Source organism: Phaeodactylum tricornutum, chromosome 5 (assembly GCF_000150955.2).
Source record: "Phaeodactylum tricornutum CCAP 1055/1 chromosome 5, whole genome shotgun sequence".
Lineage (NCBI taxonomy): Eukaryota > Bacillariophyta > Bacillariophyceae > Surirellales > Neidiaceae > Phaeodactylum > Phaeodactylum tricornutum.
The window spans coordinates 673,103-693,469 of NC_011673.1; the positions used below are offsets into that span (position 1 = coordinate 673,103).

Below are 20,367 nucleotides of genomic sequence, written 5' to 3' on the forward strand. Positions count from 1 at the left end.
AGGGAAGAAGTCTTCTCATCTGACGAGATAGTCGACTTCGTCTAGTAAAGCGGTCCCAATATATATCTGGGATCGGGATACTCAATCAAAGCTCGGGTCCGGTCAGCCATCGAGACAGCTCCGGGCATGTCGTGCGTTTCTGGGGCATGAAGCGATAGCTGAAAATGAACGTGCGGTATGAACCACCCCCCGTTTTGGTGGATGTCTCCCATCCTGCCCAGTACTTGGCCCTTGACAATCTTGTCGCCTGTCTTTTTGTCGACGATCGCCGCATCATCTAGATGGCCGTACAAGGCATAGACTCGTCGACGTTCCGTAGACAAGTCCATATTTTGTGAAGGAAGATTATGCTCTACAACAATAACATTTCCATAGTCTCCCAATGCGGCGTTAAATCCCACGTTGAGAACTGTGCCGTCGCAGAACGCGTGCACCGGAGTCAGCAAAGGTCCATCCAAGTCAATGCCCATGTGCAGAGTCCGCCGTCCTGCGTACCCATCGATGTGGTTTTCCAAGTCGTCAAACAGAGCAGACTCGTAAAGCCCCACACGATTTTCGTCGTACCGTCCTACCGCATAGTCTTTCCGTACAAGTTGATCCGTCGGCGACGATCCTCCCTCCCGTCTCAAACGTTGTTCCTGGGGTGTCGCCAACTGACGATGTGCACTGGCTGATGTAAAATCCAATATTTGAATGTTCGGCACGACGGTTCCGTCTTGCGTATGGATGGTGGGGAACGAAATAACGGGATGAAATCTGGCGCGGTCGCTGTCCGTGAGGTTGAGCGGGTTGGGATACGAACCAAAAGAGGAAAGCGTTTCGGATGGAATTTTGTGGCCCTGTAGAAAGCTTTTTCCTTCAGAATTTTCTACGGACTCGCTCAATGCTTCCCTCCCCGAGAGTTTAAATACAACAAGAACAACGCAAGTTCGAAATGCGGATTCAGCCACGAAACCCATTGTAGCATGTGTTCATGCTTGCAAAAGGAACGTGGTCGAAGTCGACAAAATGATCCTTGTGAGGAAATCAGTCCCCGTATAGTATCCACTCTACTGACTATCTGTACAAAGCGATTGTTAGTGTCTGACCTTCTAGCCGTATTTGAGGAATCCCGACGCCTCCCAGACTCGACCTCTCGTTCACGCAACCAACACACTGTTCCGAAAACTTCATGGACAAAAACAATGCCGGAAAAAGGATGGATGTACAGGTTGACTTCATGATAGCACTCTCTAGTCTACATCTCTCCATATATGCATCATGAATCAAGCGGAGTCCAGCAACCATTCGAATTGCAATCGTCTGCAAGTTGCAGTTTCGAATGAGCCGCTCATTTCTGTGGACGAACGGCTGCCAGCCTCTTCCTCCCTTCTCGCACCGTCACACCAAACAGTCCGATACGAACAGCGGAATGATTCTACTAACAATAGCGATGAACATGCAGCGAAGCCAGCGAACATTCCCGACAATATGGACGTGTACCGCGCAAAAGCCCATGTAGTTCTGAACCAGCAACGCCTTGCCGTAGTAGGGCGAGAGATCCGAACCTTGCTTGCCGTCTTTGCCAATAAAGCTCTCGAATTTTGGGGTAAAAGCAGAGATATGTTTGACAGACACGAGCCCCTCTTGATTCAACTTGGCTTATTCTTCACAACAATGGGCGAGCTCGATCTTATCCAAAAGCGCATGACTAGTCTCTTTCGGCAACAGTGCGCCCTCATGCGAGAAGCTGGAATCAAAACCGAATCCTGACTTTCTAAGTCTCAATGAGTCAAAGGGAAGCAGATGATAGGGAAAGTATCGATGCAGCAAGAGCATGGTTTGATTAGTGCATGTATTCTACACGAAAACCTATTACGTTTCGTAAAAAGGACCAAGGCAATTACTGCTTATTGCACCACAAGTCGTTTTTCGTGGGTCGATTTCCAGTTCATAACGTGTGTCTTGACCGTGACAATCCATAATTCCTTCGCTGCAGCCGTATTTGGCGCTTTTACCCAACTTTTGAGAATTTTGAATAGAAATTTATCGTCTTCTTCAGCCCAGTGCTTGCTCAAAGCCGCAGCACTGTCGACACCGGCTCCCGCTAAGGCCGACACCAGAGCTGAAACTTTGGCCAAAGGTGTACGTCTCGTTATGACAGCGGGACTATCATTTAGCATGGCGGGCAGGTTTTTCAACTCCGAAAAAACTTTGCCTTCCAACAGGAATCTAGCGAACCATCGGAAGGAATCCTCCTTTGCGAAGGTTGCGCTCGCTTTTCTACCAGGAGCATTGAGTACATCAAACATTTCCATTTTCGCAGGCGGAATCTCCCATCCGTGGCTACCGTATTTCGTCAGGACGCTGCAGAGAATGGCATCCTTGTCGACATCATACGTGGGAAGAGGGGACAGCAAGGGTTCGCCATAGCGGATCATTTGAGACCCTTTTGCCAACGGACCCAGCCATATTGGGTCTACTGGCGTAAGATTCTTCATTACAGCGACTGATGTACCGTCTTTTAGTGTTTTTCGTTGCAAGGATTCGAAACAAACCCACTGAGGAAGTGTCCGAAAGTCTCTGGAATAGAGAACGCTGTTGCGGTCCATAAAAAGGGGCTCTCTGGCATTCAGAGAACAGCTTATGTACGCAGATCGGAGATTGAAGGTATGCTCCCCCGGAAAGTAGCCAAAGGGTGCCAGCATAGCAACGTTGTCTAGTAGTCCTGATGCAATAGCTTGTTTCAAATGGTCCTCTTGAAGTTTGTTTGGAGGCTTCATGGAACTCAAAAATCCGCCTGTCCTGGTGGCTATGCTTTGTGCATTTGGAAGACGCGTCTTGACTAGTCTCGCCAAATGAAGGCGCATCTTCTGGATGCGTTCCATGATTACAGGATGCAAACCATTCGTTTCGCAAAATTTGCGACATGCCACCCTTTCGGATACTCCACCTGCATCGTGTCCTGCAAAAGCGTAAGCCCCAGTAGCCAGCATCATGGCTAAAACATCGCCTCCCTTATGAGCCCACAGTTGCCTCTTCTTCGCACCTACATCTTCTTTATCTTTGATGTTGATTTCGATATCGCTATCCTCATCCGACCCGTTGCTACTCAATTGACCATTATGAACAAATGGGCTTGACTCTGTGAGCGCAGCAATCATCGCGATTGCATGATCAAGAACTCCGGCCTGAGCAGCTACCAGCAGCATCTTGCCGAAACGCACTCCCAAGGGCAGGTTTGCGACAGCCACCCCAAGCCGAGTCGCTTGTCCGTCGCCACCTTTCTCTTCGATTTCCGACAAATCGACACATCCAATATCGGCCAACAGTCGCACCGCGGCATCAAGCTGTTTCCGGTCTGGCGGGGTTGGAAACGGAAAGTCCCCAACATTGGATACATTCATTCCCTTCATAGCCAACACGACATCTTCCAACGGACGCGTCAACACCTCTGGGAGTGCATAGGCATCCATCTGTCTAGCATACATACTACTCGAGTACAATCGGTAGCAGTGCCCAGGTCCAGTTCGACCTGCACGCCCCGCTCTTTGGTCCGCCGCGGCTTTACTTATCCACATGATGTCAAAGGAGGTTACGCCTGTTGAAGTATTGTAATTCCGGCATTTTTGTCGACCAGTGTCGACCACGTAGGAGATTCCAGGAATTGTAATACTAGTTTCGGCGACATTGGTAGCAACTACAATGAGCCGATACCCTTCAGGTACAGTTGCAAAGATTTTGGCCTGTTCCTCAGCTGGTAACAAAGAACTATAGGAAGGACGAGCTTGTGAGGAAAGTGTTAAAGAATAAAACAACGATACAACAATGTATTCAACTTACTAGAGTGGCAGCACCAGAGCTTTCTCAAAGCCGGCGTCTTTGCTGTCTGAAGCCTTTGTTTCAGCGCTACCAAGATTCAAGTCGAACTCTTCCGAGTCGTCGTACTCGTCAGAAAGGTCTGCTCTGAAGATGTCGCCATCTGCTTCATCGTCGTCCATATCTCTGGGAATCGTAGAGTTTTCCACCGCATTAGAAAACCCTGACAAAGTTACGTCGTTGGCTTCCAAAAAAGTGGAAGCTGGTGCTTCAGCTCGGCTTTCTTGATTTTTGGGGTTCAATGCACGTCGAAGCCTTTTGACCATCCGAACAATTTCTTGTTTACCAGTCAAGAAAACTAGGATACCACCTTGTGGAAGCTTTTTATGAATCTTGCTGATCATGCGAAATGCCGCTTCCTCTGAAAAGTCAATTGGGTGGTTTTAGCTCAAATGTGAATCAAGCATGGCCCAGTTAGGGTGTGCGTCACGTACCGTACTTGTCTATTTCAGTGACTTTACTATGATGGACAGTGACGGGATAAGTCCTACCAGGTACTTTAACCACTGCTGGAATGTTGGAACCAAAGAGTTTGACATTGTCAACAAAGTCTTCGACTCTAAGTGTTGCGCTCATGATAACTAGCTTCAGAGGCACAATCCCCGATCCAGCCTCTTGAGCTGCTTGGTGGCGGAGCGGCATAGCTACGCTGAGCAGTCCGATGAGGACGTCCGTATTGAGATTGCGCTCGTGTGCTTCGTCAAGGATGACAACAGAGTATTTTCTTAAGAGCAAATCAGATTGAATCTCCTGGAGAAGGATGCCATCTGTCATAAATTTTACATGAGTCGCGGGTCCAAGCCCTGCTACTTCGTATCGAGTTTGATAGGCTACTAGGTTTCCTTCGCCCTTCCTTCCATTTGTAATTGTCTGTCCGTTGCCTACGCCCATCTCATAGCCAACTCGTTTGGCAGTAGAAACGGCGGCAACTCGTCGAGGTTGCGTGACACCAATTATAAAGTTGTTTTTCTCCGACGCATCACTAACGGCGGTCGTGAACCCCGCTTCATAGAGAATTTGTGGAACCTGCGTTGATTTCCCTGACCCAGTTTCTCCGCAAATAATTGTCACGTCATTAGTACGAATAGCGTCCACTACATCATACTCCATTTCGGCAACAGGCAGGTTATAGCGAGTAGCTTTGATATGTTGGGGGCGATTGATAGCCCGCACTAAAAAGCTGTTTTCTGGTTTTGTAGGTTCGATACCCAGACTGGCAGCAGACTTAAGTACAGCGCTCTCAATAGGTATGTATCGCTTCTGAGTGGTCTGAATATTTCCTGTCTCTTCTTTCCGTTTCCGTTCTTCTCTTTCCCGTTCCTTGGAAAACTTTTCGGATGCAACAGCACTTTCCTTTTTCAGTCTGGACAACGAAGCCATCATCTGTACGGCAAATGATGTTGTGGACGTCGCTTTATCATCTTTGTTCTCACTTGACATTTGTACAATGGATTTAGCTTGTACGGTATCCACTTCTACGAAATTCCTTGGCCCATGAGAAGCAGGGACTTCATTGCTGTCTTCGTATTCAACCGCTACGTCGTTGAAGGCCACATCCTTCGCATGATCATGCTGAGGCACTTCGGCACTATTCTCTACTTTCTCTCTCGTCAACTTTCGAGCCAGCGTGAGATTCGACAAAGATGTGCGATTGTCTCTCGGTAGCGTCTTTACTTCTGCCGTTTGTGGCACTGCACTGTTCTCGACAAGCGACTTGAGATCTACGTTTCCTCGATCTTTGTACAGCAAGTCATATTCCTCTTCAGTCAGTTGAAGACCTGCTCGTTCTTTTTTTAGTGAGTGCTTCAGCTGTTCCCGTTTGCTCATCTTTTTCCCTAATGTAGACGACGAGGACAACAGAGCCGTGCCTTCCTTCGAAATAGCTGTTTCTTCGAGTTTCCCGTACAACATCGTTCGTTTTTTCTTTTGTTCCTTTCGCAGCTCTAGTTGCTTTAATTTGCGCTCTGTTTTCTTCTGCAAAGCCTTGGCCTGGTGAACTTCTTGCGAAGTGAGCTCAATTTTCTGCTTTTTCGGCGGCCTCTTCTTCTTAGTCGGTGGCAAAAGCAAAGCGTTCTGATCGTCACCCATCTCATCCAATAATTCCTTCGACAAGATATTTTCGTATGAGGATTCGATTTCTACAGTTTCTTTGCTATCTTGCATGCTATGTATGAAGATTTCTGATGTCTCGGCTCTCTTTGTACGCTTCCGGCTTGGTTTGGCTTTGGAGTCAGCGTCATCCACATCGCCATCGGTGGAAGGTGCCGTAGCCTTTTCAAGGTGCGTTTTCGAGTCGCGCAAAACCTGCCGTAATCGCTCCATTTCTTCATCTTCGTCCATTCCGTCATACGCAGTCATTTGTCGCTGTGAAATGGAACGATAATTACGGGCATACCGCGCCGGGTTTGACTTGGAGCGCCTCATGATAGGTGACCTTTTTTGAAATGAATGAGTTTATGTTCTTCGAAAAGAAAAAGGGAATGGCAGAATGGCATTCCCGTGCTATCGTGAGCGAATGTCCTTGTACGAGAGACGGACGGACCGACGTAGTTCACCCGACATGCTGGTAAATGTTCGCGATCAAAGCAAATCCGGGTTCAGTCAGCTACAAAAGAAATCCGGAAGCTGCGGCAATGGCCCGGGGCAAGGGTGGCCGCCGTCAAGTGAGACTGTCATGAAGCCGGGAAATATAGACAGTACGATAATAGGCGAAAAAGAGGCTTGCCTTGTGACGGAATAGTCTAGATGCCTTTGGATACCTTTGAGAATCAAACACTTCAACCTTGGTTGATAAGCTGCTTCACTGTCACCAACAGTGACTTCTATCAAGCTTTACCAAAGTAATCAAAAGAAAATGAAACCCTAAAGATACTTAAATGCCCGTATATGACCAAGATGGGCTGTCAAAATAAGGATAGACGAACAGCATGCCTCCCGTCCGCGTGAGGACCAACGCAGATTTTGTGTCATCTTAATCTATGAGGAAGTTCGACCAAAGTTTACTTCATTCGTTGCACAAATGGGGTAATCTTGACATACGAGAAGCATCGAGTAGGAATCACAAATCAAAGTCGCCCGCCGTCTCGGAGAAAAAGCCGACCCACACCAGGTATAGCATAGGAACACTGAGGACTAACGAAAAAACGGTCATACCAATCAACTCTGCGTTCATAATGTCTTCATTCTGTTTATTCAACGCTTGCATTTCTTCCCGAGTCATGTCTCGTGTTTCAATATAGCTCAAATCTTCCTTGCCTTTTTTAGCAGAAAACGTGGCTTGGGTGAACTGGCTAACAACTGGAGACGACGGCCGGGGAGGCGTGAAGGCTAACGATGAGTCGGCCAGGATCATCAACAATAGGGATGCCACGGAGTAAAAAACAGCGGTTCGGGAAATCATATTCTTGGACGAGAAAGAAAAAGAGAGGAAACTCGGAAAATATATAGCTAATGGACTACAATGCGATGAATCAGAGGCTCTTTCTTGTGAGCGCCGTACAGAAAATTCTGATGTGGTGTTCTGGTTTCGGTGCCACAAAGCCATACACAACGCGGATCGATCGAGATTTCGACCTGCTGTCGTCTGGTGTCCGTGCCGGAGGGCCCACGTCCGGCTGATTGACTCGCGATTGTGTCACAGTCAGTGACGTCTCGTGGCGAGTCCCGTGTGAACCGAATCAATTTTCTGTCCAGTGCAGGGTTTCGGCAATCACGACGGTCGACACAGTCTATATATATATAGGTGGATTAGGGTTCTGATGGCCGGACTTGATCACTGGAGGCATTTTTCTCTGCCGCCGCCAAGGTGTGTGACACTTTTGGGGACTCGTGGACATATCGGGGTTTTACCGGCAATCGGCGCCGCGTTGTCGTGTTCCTGAATTTCATGCATGGGACTCTGCCTCGTCTCGCTCTTCAGGCCGATAAGAGTCCTCATACTGGTTCCAATCGTCCCCAACGCAGCTTGAATATAAATCCCCTCGTCTTTGCTTAGTTCGTATTGGGGAAGTCTGGTGTGAGTCTACTTCTGCTTTTTCCTAGAGTGAAACAGCCCACCGACTCTAGTTATTTCCCACGGGACACATTGAGCATTGCTGTGCCAGCCAAAGCCAGTTCGCTACTATCACCCTGAAAATGCAAACACTAGAAGATCAAAAAGTTATGGCGGAAGAAGCATTGGCTGGAGAAGCCCCGGTGTCTTCGGTGGGCAAAGACCAGGAACCGCTGTCGATTTCTTCACCTTTGCCTACCGTGCCGGAAGGAGCTCTCGACGATCGCCCGTCGGAAACTCCTTCGGCACTATTTGCTTCGCCAGGTCAGAAAAACTTTGATCCAATAATCAAGAAGCTACGACGAGGCGATCTGGTGCGCATTTCGGAAGCGTAAGTGAATGAGTTAGCGGGTCCGGTTGGGACTGATGTACATTTCTTGTCTCATTTTATCTCCTCTTTCTGGACTATATTTCTAGTGGCATTCATTCCGAGAGGCGCTTCCGCGATCGCCAAGGCCAACTTGGTCGGGTGAGTGTATGTCACGATACGGTAAATGAGGGAACCGTGGATGTGGAATGGATCTTGGGAGGCAAGTCGACCAAGTTGCCTAGAAACGTGCTGCTCTACACCACAGCGACTCAAGAGGGAATGACGGACGAGTCGATGGTGGGGCCCTTGGGTTCTCGACAACGCCGGAAACGCAAGCAACCGGATACTATTGATCCAAACCCGGCGCTGATGCAAAAAGTCGTCAAAAAGGCAGCCCCTACAAAGAGCAAAGCCACGAAAGTGTTGCCGACAAAGGCGAAAAAAGCAAGCTCGGTGAAGGAAAAGCCAGCGATATTACCAAAGACGGTTGCGTCGAAAAAGAAATCTAAGTCGGCAGGATCCAAACGCAAGACGGCTCCCGCTCCGAAAAAAACTGTCGAAAAGAAGCTGAAACAGAAGACTTCTGCAACGCAAACTCCGCAACCGACAACGAATATTCTCGAGCTGTATGAGAAACACCGGCGAGAGTTTGAACGCATCGTGGCGCGGCTAGAAAAGGTGGATCAGTTCGGTTGGTTCTGGGATCCGGCCCCGGCGGAGTATGACGAGCAATACGACACTGTACCCGATCCAGCGAACGCTCCTGCGGAAGAAGCGGTCAATGAGCCGAAATGGAACAATATGCGACCTATGCAAGACGAGTGCGGTACAGCTCAGACTTCTTCAAGGAAAGATTCCAATACTGTAGTAGACGCAACACTGACATCGAAATCGGGGGATGTCACTGTTGAAAAACCAACGTCACAAAATTTAGTGTCGTCCAACGCGACTGTGTCCGAATGTAACAAATCATCTTCAAGCCTTACTCCCCAACCCACAGGTCCCATAACGATCTATCCGTCACATCCTCCTTACAATTGGGAGATGGTTAGACGACGGATGGCAAATGGTCGATACGTTCTGGATCGCGAACGGAAAGAAGCAGAGGAACGTGTTGCTCTACTTCGACCATACTACAAAGCGATGGGGAAGAAGACGCCCAAGAGGAAAAGGAGTGGAAACAATACTCGTGTGGTACATCCTAAGGGGGTTAACTGGGATCTTTTCAAAGAGGATGTGCTGAGTATGTGTAGGGCCGCAATAGAGAGGGAAGGCGAAGACGACTCAGAAGCTCGAGGCTCAGTGATGGCGTCGGCGACTAAAGTAAAGGACGCCGTCTGCCAAGCTTTTGAGAGAACAGGCTCTCGGCAAATGGGGGAAATGGAAATTGCCGATCTCCGATACAAGTTTTCCTTAGCTCTTGAGAAAAGCCTCAACGAGGAAGCGGCGATGCAGAGCTGGAGGAAATCACCATATCCGGAAAGATGCTACGATCGACTGTCGCATGACGTGGTATGTGCAGGCCTATCCGAGTTGGACGAGCACATTGCTACCTACGAGCTTCGGACGAATCTTCCAGACAGGTTTGTAGGAATTTCGTATCGATACGATGATACTGGACAGAGCGAAGCCTGGATGAAGTCAGTTGTCGACGAAACAGAGTCGCTTGACCGAAAGAGGAAAAGTGCAAACGAGGAAAAACAAGCTGCCTTGGCTTTGGCTGGAGACGACGGAGTAACTAGAGCTCAGGTATACGCATCAGTGCAGTCGCTGCTTATCGGTGTGCAAGACAAAGTCATGACAGATTTAGGCGTTTTGAAGCAGCCTGAACTACGGAGTGCCAATTGGTTCTCATCCGGGACTAGCAGTGGGCATTGTCCGACGTCAACACAACCGACAAACGATCAGCATCGTGCAAATGGCGTGTGTCTTGATGAAAAAAAGTCTCCGGAAGTAGTCGAACAACCTGTATGGGGAATGGATTGCTACACGAGGCGAAACATTGCATCGTGCCTTGAGACGGATTTTGACCCAGCGACTGCGCTGCACTTCATCGAAAAGTGGTTACTACCGGCGATTAATGCCTGTCCTATTGATCTTGCGCACAAAATATCAAATGCAGCTCGGATACTTGAAGGATTGCCGTTTGAATCGATGGAGGATGGGGAATATGGAGAGAAAGAGAACATCAATGATCGCAAAACTCCGGAGAAACTGTGGGCGTACTCTCCGCTTGGCAAGGCGCTGCGTGAAAAAATTAAAGTTGCTGCTCCAGTCTGGTTGACCGCTGCAGCATATCTTTTGCGAAAAGCTTACACCGCTTTAGGTCCTGACTTTTTCCGAGTACACCCAAAAGGCCATGGGTCAGTTTTACTGAATTCCAAAGTTGGCGCAAACACGCTTGTAACGTTTTATCGTGGAGAGGTATATCCATCTTGGAGATGGGGTGAAAAAATGGACGCAATTGAGATCACACAAAGTAGAAAAGCGCTAAAACCAGCTCTGCCTGATTTTTATAACATGGCCTTGGAGCGACCCCAGATCGACCCTCGCGGCTACGGTCTCCTCTTTGTCGATGCTTCAAGGAAAGCAGGTCACGGATCTTCTTTGTCCCATAGCTGTGCGCCGACATGCGAGGTTCGAGTTACCGCTGTTAACGGCGAGCTCACCCTTGCGATGACAACATTGAGAGAGCTAGAAATGGGGGAGGAGCTGACATTTGATTACAATGCTGTCACCGAGTCTTTAAATGAGTATCGATCTGCGGTCTGTCTCTGCGGATACGGGAAATGCAGAGGTTCTTTCTTACATTTTGCAACCGCAGATTGCTACCAATTAGTTTTGAATCGAAATGCCCCTATTGCAACTCGTTTTGCAAACCTTGTAAAAGGAAGTATGAAGCAGGTCATGTCCGACGAGGACACTCGGGTATTGCACAATCATGGCTTTCTGACTGCGGCCTTCGGCGCGATCAGTGTAAACCGCCGCAATTTATTGGAAGGGGGGCAAAAGGGTGTTTTGGATACTTTGGATATTGTCCCTGTTTGGTTACGAACTTTTGTTGCTGACACCTTGCGCTACATTGAATACGAGCGCAGGGCCTTGCCAATCGCGTTGATTTGTGATCATGTTTCTTCGGCAAAGCGAAAATCTACTTTGGAAACGGCTTCCAGGAGTTCAGGGAAGGCGCCAACAAAGCCTGAGCCCCCATTTTTTTACTTTTGTCGCTCCGAAGTCGATCTACTGAAAGCTTTGCTGAAGAAAGATGGATTCCCAGACTCGGTGTCTGGGATGCAGCTCAATCATGCCATCAAGAAAGTTGGCTCAAACTACTGGCAGGGCCTTACGGAAGAGAAGAAGGAGTATTGGAAGAAGCTTGCTGAAGCCGATTTCCAAAGGCGGAAAAAAGTATGGCATAAGTCTCAAACTGTAAGTATTTCCAAAGGTCTAAAAACATCGGGGAAAACTGAGAATACTGAATCAAAAACTTTAGACATGAACGACCTGCTGCATGCTTCTGATGTCTCGTTCCCAGACGCGGATTCAGAGGGTGTCTCTGCAATGGAGCAGCGCATTCAGCAACTTACTCAGGCGCTTAGTCGAATAGGGAGAGTTCTGGATCGACACAGAGAGCTCGTTTTAGAAGAAGCTAGCAACGATCCTGTTGAACCAAGTGCCAAGTCTTTATTGGATGTTGTCCATGCACCACTGAAAGTGTGCTCAGACTTGAAGGTCATCGGGTGGTTGTGGAATGGTACGAATGGTGTCGTGCCGTCTTTATTTGAGTGTATTGAGAGCGCTCGATACGCAAGACCTGAGCTTCTGGAAAAGCTGATATTGGTTCGAACGAAATACGGCCGCCTCGACTCTTTCAGTGCCTACGAATTGGATGATCTGTGTTTGAACAACACGCAAATCATAGAGGGGCGCCGAGAGCTGGCAGAAGCCTTGATGGAATTCCGGAAAACCATACTTGATGAATTGAGAATTATGGCCAAGGAATTTAGAAATAACAAGATTTGTGTGACTCCGGCCTCGAAGTTGGCACCAGACCATGTTCTAGATTACGCTACACAGGCAACGTCAGAGTTGCCAGAATTTGATAAAATACTTTTCTCTGGAAGCAGAGAAAACAATCAAGAAAGCACGGAGCAGAGCAGAGCTTTGGACGAAGAACCCATTGTTGAGGAGAATGCAAGCTCCGCTATTGCTAGAACGATGGAGTATTTAGTCACAGAAGTTGAACGAAGAGGTCAAAAAGCGGAGCGCCAATCTAGCTTTGAAATCGACAGAAAGCCTCCAAAGATCGACTCATGCAAGTCAAAGTCAATGAGTAAGACGCAACAATTTGAGTCCAAAGGACTTTTCGAAAATAGTGGCTGGCTTGAGCATTACAACGAGCGTTTTGTGTTGCATGCCTGTGCTGACTTGCTACTGTTCTACGCCCGTACAAAAACATTTTTTGAGATGAATTCCTACAAATTATTGGAGTCCACTCCGATTGAGGTCTACGCAAGAGAACTCGGCAATGCTGTGCCGCGATCTGCAATCGATGCTAATATTATAGATCGAAGAGGTGTAGCCTTTAAAGAAACCGCCTTCGTCAGCTCGGACGATGGGAGAGTCGCTACGTCTATCCACACTGTAAAAACCTTTGAGGATGCTACTTCCAGAACGCAGAAAATTTCGAAGCTTTGCTCACCTGATGATATTGTTGCCGAAGTTACTGTAACATACAATGAAGACTACGTTCTGTCCCAGCTTCTGCAATGGTACAACGGTGGTATAGGCTTGAAGCCCGGGATGCCTGACATGATTGGCTGTGTTGTATTGCCATCGATTCCGGAATGTTTTTCCAGCGAAATGCTTGAAAAGTCAAACGTGAAACCGGATAAGAGGACTACGTATGAAACAAAAATTCGCCCCCGTCTGATCGAGTGGCTACAAGATCCCTACCAAAGGGGAAATCCATGGCCTGACAGCGTCAAAAAAGCATTCCTCCGACCTGGATCTTCGTCCGCGCAACTTTTGCTTTTTGGATCCCCTGTCATTGACTTTCTTGCCACAGGAGACGAATCCAGTATCCTAGACGTCTTAGGGGATTTGAATTCTGATAACAAGATTGAGTCAAAGAGCGCTTCTGCCGTTATGTTGTCTTCTGTGGACAAAGGTCGGCCTGCTCAGGCCATTTCAACCTGGGTACAATGTGAAAATCCTGTTTGTTTGAAATGGAGAAAAGTACCATGGCATGTTGACGTAGACCTGTTACCGGAGAAGTTCTATTGTAAGGACAACGCCTGGAACCCCAATGCTAACTCTTGTACGAAAGCTGAAGACGATTGGGACAATGCGGATGCCATGGTTGGTAGAGACGGCAAGGTCGAAGGCTCACCGATACGTAAAAAGAAGCATTCAGAGCTTTCGCCTATTGAAGAGAGTAGTTTCACAGCTGGTGGTAGGTATATGAGAGCTTCATTACGCCACTATGGGGCCTGCCAATGTGACTAACTGTCTCTGTTTCTGCTATTTAAGCTCGTTTTGATATTTTGCGAAAGGAGAAGTATGTAGTTGGTCGGGTTGTGAAAGTGGATTTCTCCGGCAAAGTAAAGCGTATCTTGTTTCATTTTCTGAAAAAGCATTCCAAGTATGATGAATGGATCGAATTTGGCTCGCCCCGTATTTCTTCTCTGCACTCCAAGATTGCTCCACGTGCAGCAAAGGCCGCCGTCGATGTTTCCTACGTTTCTTCTTTGCGCGAAGTTGGCCAGGATGTGGCGAAGGGAAGAACACCCGCAAAACAAGCGAAAGGCAAGAAACTTAATGCAAAACCGAAAGTTCGTAGACGAGATGTTCCACATAAGCGGCTAATCCCCTCACACGGGGATCGTCCCTCGGAAATATGCCAGCAGATCGATACAGGAATGAGGTCTGCTAACGATATGAAGTCGCTGGTGGATAGAGTGCAGGAGAAAATGGAATTGACAGTGAATGAAAACTTGAAGCAATTGAAAAAAACGAAGAAAGCTGGAGGTATAGCAGATGTGGAGGTTCAACCCGAGAGTATTTTAAGACCTGAAAAGAGAAAGAAGATAGATTTAACACGCTCGGCATCAAGAACACAATTCTCCGGTGGGGAGTTTCGGAGTTTGAAGAGTACCTTGGTGGAGAAAGTCAACGGACCTCTGCTGGCGGATTCGTTGCCTTCTCAAACTCACTTGACTGTGAGTAAACCGTCCCAAAACGGATCAGGTGGTAGTGATACTTCGGTGACCAAAGACCTGGATTGGACTACAACGACCCAGAACTCTATATCAAACGGATTTCATCGACTTACTCCCGGTACTTCAGAGACTCCTGGGGCCACCGACGGTACCTGTAAATGTGATGACCAACCCTTGACAACAATCATCAGACCACAGTCCCTTCCTTTTCAGGAAGATACAAGCAGAATGAGCACGGATGCTCAATGTAGCACCGGTAGAGGAGTAATTGGAACGTAGCTGGCTCAGCCAGCACCTCAAGCTTGAATGCATAATAGCGATCTCAGTCCTAGATGAATAGGTGTACAGGCTTCGCTTCACCCTACAAAGGGAGATTTGCAGAAAATCTCACAGTCGTACCCCTGCGGAGTCATCAGAAATTCGGAATTAGTCAGAACTGATATTTTTAACGATCTAAACCCAAATGTTTCGCTAAAATAGTAAAGATGTAAGGGGACTTTACGTCCAGTACGTTACATTTGCTCATATGTGAGTGTGCTACGATAGTTTCGGTTTTGTTGGTTTCCCGGACACCACCGCGAGTATTCTCCGTACAAATCTGGTGGGATACACGAATCCTACTTGGAGCACTGCTCTCGCTACGGTGCGGAAGCTGTCGGCTACCAGAATACAGAACATTTTGCCAATCGCTGCGATAATACCTGAACTTTTCGATCGACTTTTCAGGCCAAAGAGAATCGCTCGCCCCCGAGACAGTCCCCGCTTCTCTCGTAAAAGACGCATGGCGGACTTGCGGCGTTGACTACGCAAATGCAAAACAATAAAGCATATCTGAGCCCCTCCACATCATACCAACATTCATATTTGAAGTGAATTAGTAACGTACCTTTGCTCCGTAAAAAAGGCTGTGGAAACGGGCAACACCAGCTTCAGAAAAAGCGGCCGTTTCTTTTGGGCTTCGTCCTTGGACAACACTCTGGGCTTGGAAACTCCGTCCTGTTGGTTGTCTTCTCTTTTAGTATAAACTCCAATTTCTTTGATTTGCAATTCAAAGAAACCCGGACGAAAGTTCTCAAGTTCCGACACATTCGCTCCTAGTTCAAACTTGGACAAGGTCATACCGATCTGATATATTCCACCCGTGACATTTAGGGGTGGTCCGTCTGGAATAGTTCGTGGTCCCCGCACCAATTGGAACGAATCAAACGGTACTTGAACACGTGACCACCCTTCCGCATCAGGCGACGCGCGTTCAAGGTGATACCGTGCTTGGTACAGTAGTTCCCCGCGATCTGGTTTGACGCGCGTCGTCATTTTCCATACCCGCCTCTGGGGTTCGTCGTCGCTCGCCAAGCGTGCTACCAAATAAAACCCGCCGCCGTCGCTGGGACTAGCGTCGGTACTCGCTACCCGAAGAGGCTCGACGAACGGCAAAGTGCGAATACCACAAAATCCTCCGCCGTCCACGCGGCAGTTGCCAAACCATCTGGCATAGGCGTCATCTGTTGCAGATTGCAAGGTCGACGTCGAAACACCGCCCTGGTGAATAATGAAAAGCGTTGTGTCTGTCGTTAAATAATCGACAATTCGCATTCTTACAAGACAGCGCAATGCACCTGAACGTACCATGATGACATCATCGATTCGATCAAACCCGTTGACCGTGGTAGGTTTGGCAAAGTCAAAGACAGCTTGGTAAGTGGGTTCCAAACTCGCTGTTTCGCTGGAAGAAGACAAAGCCAACGTGGATGCGTAGCGGTCAAGTATCCGATGCGGCGATGACGACACGGCAGGAAACGACCAACTAATTCTCGTAGTGGTTGCGAACATGGCGAACCACACCAGCATCGCTGACGAATGCGATGGATAAGATCCAGAGATACGCATGCTTACCGTGAACGACTAGATGGGTAAGGTTGTGAGTAGAGGGGAAATGATGGAGCGGCGGTCAAGCAATGGAACGTGTGACTATTCGAAGGTACCAGCAAACCCACTTTTTGTTCATTGTCACACATTGATTCGGATGTTTCGGTGAGTCACCATCGATCGGTGAATCACGATCTGAGCGGAAGACGCAGAAATCTGTTGGCGGTCGGACCGTTGGTTTTCACCATCACATACGGCTAAGATTGTTGATGCCTTCGACCGTCGAAGAAGTATGGAAAATTACGGACGACAGACGATACCCGGAAAGTGCCAACGAAAACAGTCCCAGTCAGTCCCAGTCGATTCGATTGGTCGACCCTCCCGAAACGACAACTTCGCATAAGCAACGACGACAATGAAGATCCCCCCCCAAAGGTGACTCACAGTCAATCGTCCTCCGTTGCACTTTTTGGCTCACAGTCAGTCCGTTCTCACAATACGGTTCTCGCAGCAAACGTGTGAGTAAGCACAATTACTGAAGCGTTGCGATGCTGAGAATAGTTAATCAACAATTACGAGCGGCCGGAGAGAGAGGTTTTTTGGTTCGCAGTGTACTACCTGCTCTCCGAGTACGTCCATCAGCGGGGACCTCTCTACTGTGGCCAATGCGTCGGGGGGTTTCAACTCAGTCAGCTCTGCGCCTGCTCGGATTGTCACAGCACGAAATCGCTCGTTTGACTATAGCAGACCTTAGACGGGCCTACTTTGTCGCGGCGAAAAAGTGCCATCCTGATACGAAAGCCAGCGCGGACGACAACGATAACGACTCGGACAGTAACATACACGACGAATTTCTGCAGCTTACGACTGCCTACGAAGTCTTGCACGCTCACGTCACGAACAATCCTCTCGACGAATCCTTGGCTATTACCGAAGACGAAGAAATTGAATTCCGGACCGCTTGTCAGCAACAGCTTGGAATATCGGCCGAAATTGTGGAAGAATGCAAGCGGACTCCAGCCTTTCGCCGTTGGCTAAGTGGCCGAACGGATGCGGCGTTTCACTGGCGCAACTTTTTTCTGTCAAACGGTGGACTGGCGCCCAAGCTCAAAATTATTGCCGGAGCCTTGTCCATGCCCGACGGACAAGAAATTCAGGTCGGCCGGCGAAAACGACCGCCACGACGAAGGTAAACACAGTAAAGGCGATTTCTTTCCTGTACATGTAATCTAGAATACTGCCCGCGCAAACAATTCTTTCCTAGCTTTACATAGCATTGAGTTGGTTCAGGTATTATGATTTCTTGTATTTGCGCTTGGCGAACGCCATAAAAAGTGCAATCAAACCCCATCCGTACACGTGCAAGCAAACCAAGGCAAACCTTGAGCTCTGCGAATCGCAAGAGTCTCCCATATACAAAACACCTAGGGTGCACGTGATTCCGACCATAAATTGCGTAATTTGCGCCATAGTCAAATACTTGGCTATCTTGATCTCGGTGGTTGGGCTGATCGTCTTGATAAAGAAGTACAGGTACATGAGCGTGTGAATGACGCTGTTCAACAACACAACAAAAAGGAGCCAAGCAGATTGACTAGCTACTGCACCCCACATACAAAAGACAATACCGGCGTGGTGGTAAACTTGCAAAAAGCTCGCATCCTTGCCTTTGAGTACCAACACCCAGGTATCGAGAAACTCGTAGTATTTAGAAATGTAAAAGATCGTTGACCACACGCCGAGGCCATTCTGCCAAAGTCTACCGTCCGGATCGCAGTACGTCGACCACAGCCCGAACTGATGTACATGTAACAGGACCGCTGTCCAAGAATTCCACGCGCAAATCCACGAAAAGACGGCCAATCCGAGATTGTGCAGGGCAATGAAGGTGTGAAAGGCTCCACTTGTGGAGTCAAAGCGTGTAACTTTCATTGCCCATTGTAGGGGAGACTTGGAAACGAGGTAGAGCACGATGAGCCCGAGGACAACCTCAGGTCGAAGAAGTGCAGCGACGTAAGGGTTCGTAGGTAGACGGTCGTACTCAAAATCTGTGAATAAGCCTCGAATGCTGGAAGAGATCGGCCTACCGTCGATGCTGTCGAGAATCGATGGATTCCAAACAGTCCATAGCTTTTCGAGTAGCGAAACTTTCATTGTATTTCCTGCACTTAAATTGTAGAAAGCACGGTCTGTTTGTGAAGTAAGAAGACCTTAAAGCTGGATAATGGATCCCTTTGTGAAACCAACGAAGCCTGCATTGGCTCTGGCAGCTTGCAGTCAAGGCATATGATCGATACGTATTGGATAACGGACGTGTTTTGCGAAGAATAACCCCCAAAGTGACAGGGTTCAGGTGTGCCGGCTCACTGTTTGTAAAGCTAGACCGGCAAGCTCATGTGAACAAGACAGAATTAAACTACCCGTGATCATTTGGTGGTAACTAGTGATATTTTGCTGTTTGAAGACTTCCTTGCTTGCAATACTTCGATTCATTCTCAATTGAATGTGACAAACTTAAGATCATTCTTTCAGCCTTTGCTCGTTCATTCACCAGCCGTGTTGCATATTAGTATTCCAAACTCTACACTTCCTGTTTCTACAATTCGCCTTCATCAAAAAGATCCGACAAATCAAATTCCTCCTCTACAGGAGCACCGTCAAGTCCATCCCATGGGGTAACCGTCTCAATAGTTGGCAAAGACGTCATTGGGACGGTAGCTTGGCGTCCAGTGACGACGCTGTTCAAGAAGCCACTGATACCTTTTTCAGAAAACGAGCCCCGAAAGACTGCGTAGGCCTTGCGATCCAAGCTCAAAGCCACAACAGCGGGATAGCCAAAGGTCATTTCTAGTGCGCTTTCCAAGGAGGGCTGTGATGACCCTTCCAGCCACAAAAAGCCAAACGAGCGAAAGGATTTCGAAACGTTGGCCAGAACACCACGATACTTATTGCGACCTTCCGCCCCGCTCTCAAGAATATGGGGCAGAGCAACCATGACACAAATATGGTTGTGGCCACCACAGTGCTTTTCCAGGGTAGCCATATCGACCATCTCCGGAATCTCGCGCGGGATCCCGGCGCGATCCACCTTCATTCGCAGAAAATCTACAACGCCTTCTACCGACCGATCTCCTTGGTGATCTTCCGCATCCTCGTACGACTTCGTACCAGCTTTGGCAAATATTTTGATTGTAGGATAGCCGGTGACCTGATATCGCTGCGCAAGGCTTGTTTCTGCCGTGGCGTCCACCCATGCTAGCACAGCGCCTTGTCCGTCAAGTTCACGAGCTGCCTGGTCCCAAACTGGCTCTAGCCGTTTGCAATGTCCGCACCACGGAGCCGTAAACGCCACAGCTACCACGCCAGGACTCTGCAAGACGTCCTTTTCGAACGAGGCTGCCGTCACCTGCAAAACTGGGCTAGGGCCGCTTGTATTGCTGGAAGCTCGACGACGATCCTTGTTCTTATTGGCTGTACCTGCTCCTGGGGTCATTCGATTGGCGCGGGTTTGGATTACTTGGAGAAAGTTTTTCGTGACGTAATCTATGGCCTGCTGGAGGGTCCAGTCAGTGCCCTCGTGTTTGGCAAGGGGTTTCAGGTTGTCGTCCCCAATCACTGCTAGTCCACCCTTTCGCAGCTTGTAGAGATCAGCAATGTCGCCGTTGATCGATACGTCCACAGCACCTACCTTGCAAATTCCGTTGAGAAGGTCGGCGACAAAATGCATCGATCCGTGTTCGTCGGGAGACGGCGTTCCATCATAAAAATGCAACAACCACACGGACGGAGACGACCAAACCTTGGCCTTGAAATCGTCCATAGAAGTAATGGCTTCTACATGTTCAATATCATCGTAAGGATGTTTTGAGGCACTGTTGGCAAGACACACTGCTGTGAGCACGAGGAAAAGAAGATGCCGAAAAGACCCTATTGCAGTCATCGTGTCGTTGGCAGATCTCTTTGTCGAACGGTTTGTGCGTGTCAACAGTAAAGCACTTCACAGTCAAGTGATTTTGACTGTGAAATCGACAATCCTGCATTCACAGTCAACGTGGAGTTAC

The 20,367-nt window shown here is 48.3% G+C and overlaps 9 protein-coding genes across 9 annotated transcripts; 3 read left to right on the top strand and 6 right to left on the bottom strand.

Annotated features, from left to right (window-relative positions):
- Nucleotides 1-85: 85 nt before the first annotated feature.
- On the bottom strand, nt 86-959 carry PHATRDRAFT_44932 (predicted protein; the record flags this gene model as incomplete). Its single annotated transcript, XM_002179008.1, has 2 exons — nt 86-139; nt 171-959. 2 exons carry the CDS (start codon nt 957-959, stop codon nt 86-88), a joined length of 843 nt encoding a protein of 280 aa, XP_002179044.1.
- A 301-nt stretch (nt 960-1,260) lies between these two features.
- PHATRDRAFT_34479 (predicted protein) lies at nt 1,261-1,752 on the top strand (the record flags this gene model as incomplete). The annotated part of the gene is made up of 1 exon (XM_002178789.1): nt 1,261-1,752. One exon carries the CDS (start codon nt 1,261-1,263, stop codon nt 1,750-1,752), a length of 492 nt encoding a protein of 163 aa, XP_002178825.1.
- Nucleotides 1,753-3,125: 1,373 nt separating this feature from the next.
- On the bottom strand, nt 3,126-5,019 carry PHATRDRAFT_708 (predicted protein; the record flags this gene model as incomplete). Its single annotated transcript, XM_002179009.1, has 3 exons — nt 3,126-3,817; nt 4,106-4,219; nt 4,293-5,019. Coding segments are annotated over 3 exons (1,533 nt in total), but the record flags the coding sequence as incomplete, so codon positions are not given.
- A 1,681-nt stretch (nt 5,020-6,700) lies between these two features.
- Nucleotides 6,701-7,351, bottom strand: PHATRDRAFT_44934 (predicted protein). Its single transcript, XM_002179010.1, has one exon. The coding sequence runs from the start codon at nt 7,256-7,258 to the stop codon at nt 6,917-6,919; it is 342 nt and encodes a 113-aa protein (XP_002179046.1). The 5' UTR covers nt 7,259-7,351; the 3' UTR covers nt 6,701-6,916.
- Nucleotides 7,352-7,992: 641 nt separating this feature from the next.
- PHATRDRAFT_44935 (predicted protein) lies at nt 7,993-14,935 on the top strand (the record flags this gene model as incomplete). The annotated part of the gene is made up of 3 exons (XM_002178790.1): nt 7,993-8,240; nt 8,327-13,674; nt 13,752-14,935. 3 exons carry the CDS (start codon nt 7,993-7,995, stop codon nt 14,717-14,719), a joined length of 6,564 nt encoding a protein of 2,187 aa, XP_002178826.1. The 3' UTR covers nt 14,720-14,935.
- On the bottom strand, nt 14,922-16,377 carry PHATRDRAFT_44936 (predicted protein). Its single transcript, XM_002179011.1, has 3 exons — nt 16,067-16,377; nt 15,327-15,979; nt 14,922-15,242 (listed from the first exon to the last, which is right to left on the bottom strand). Exons 1-3 carry the CDS (start codon nt 16,325-16,327, stop codon nt 14,978-14,980), a joined length of 1,179 nt encoding a protein of 392 aa, XP_002179047.1. The 5' UTR covers nt 16,328-16,377; the 3' UTR covers nt 14,922-14,977.
- Nucleotides 16,378-16,971: 594 nt separating this feature from the next.
- On the top strand, nt 16,972-17,499 carry PHATRDRAFT_34484 (predicted protein; the record flags this gene model as incomplete). Its single annotated transcript, XM_002178791.1, has 1 exon — nt 16,972-17,499. The coding sequence occupies one exon, from the start codon at nt 16,972-16,974 to the stop codon at nt 17,497-17,499; it is 528 nt and encodes a 175-aa protein (XP_002178827.1).
- A 100-nt stretch (nt 17,500-17,599) lies between these two features.
- ELO5b (long chain acyl-coa elongase) lies at nt 17,600-18,460 on the bottom strand (the record flags this gene model as incomplete). Its single annotated transcript, XM_002179012.1, has 1 exon — nt 17,600-18,460. One exon carries the CDS (start codon nt 18,458-18,460, stop codon nt 17,600-17,602), a length of 861 nt encoding a protein of 286 aa, XP_002179048.1.
- Nucleotides 18,461-18,920: 460 nt separating this feature from the next.
- Nucleotides 18,921-19,736, bottom strand: PHATRDRAFT_2808 (predicted protein; the record flags this gene model as incomplete). The annotated part of the gene is made up of 1 exon (XM_002179013.1): nt 18,921-19,736. A coding segment is annotated over one exon (816 nt), but the record flags the coding sequence as incomplete, so codon positions are not given.
- Nucleotides 19,737-20,367: the final 631 nt, after the last annotated feature.

Excerpts from the sequence above, each read along its gene's own strand:
- PHATRDRAFT_44934 (XM_002179010.1), bottom strand. The coding sequence starts at position 7,258 with ATGATTTCCCGAACCGCTGTTTTTTACTCCGTGGCATCCCTATTGTTG.
- PHATRDRAFT_44936 (XM_002179011.1), bottom strand. The coding sequence starts at position 16,327 with ATGCGTATCTCTGGATCTTATCCATCGCATTCGTCAGCGATGCTGGTG. Across the intron at positions 15,980-16,066 it reads GAATCGATGATGTCATCATG|GGCGGTGTTTCGACGTCGAC; the intron begins GTACGTTCAGGT and ends ATTATTCACCAG. Across the intron at positions 15,243-15,326 it reads GCCTTTTTTACGGAGCAAAG|TCAACGCCGCAAGTCCGCCA; the intron begins GTACGTTACTAA and ends GCATTTGCGTAG.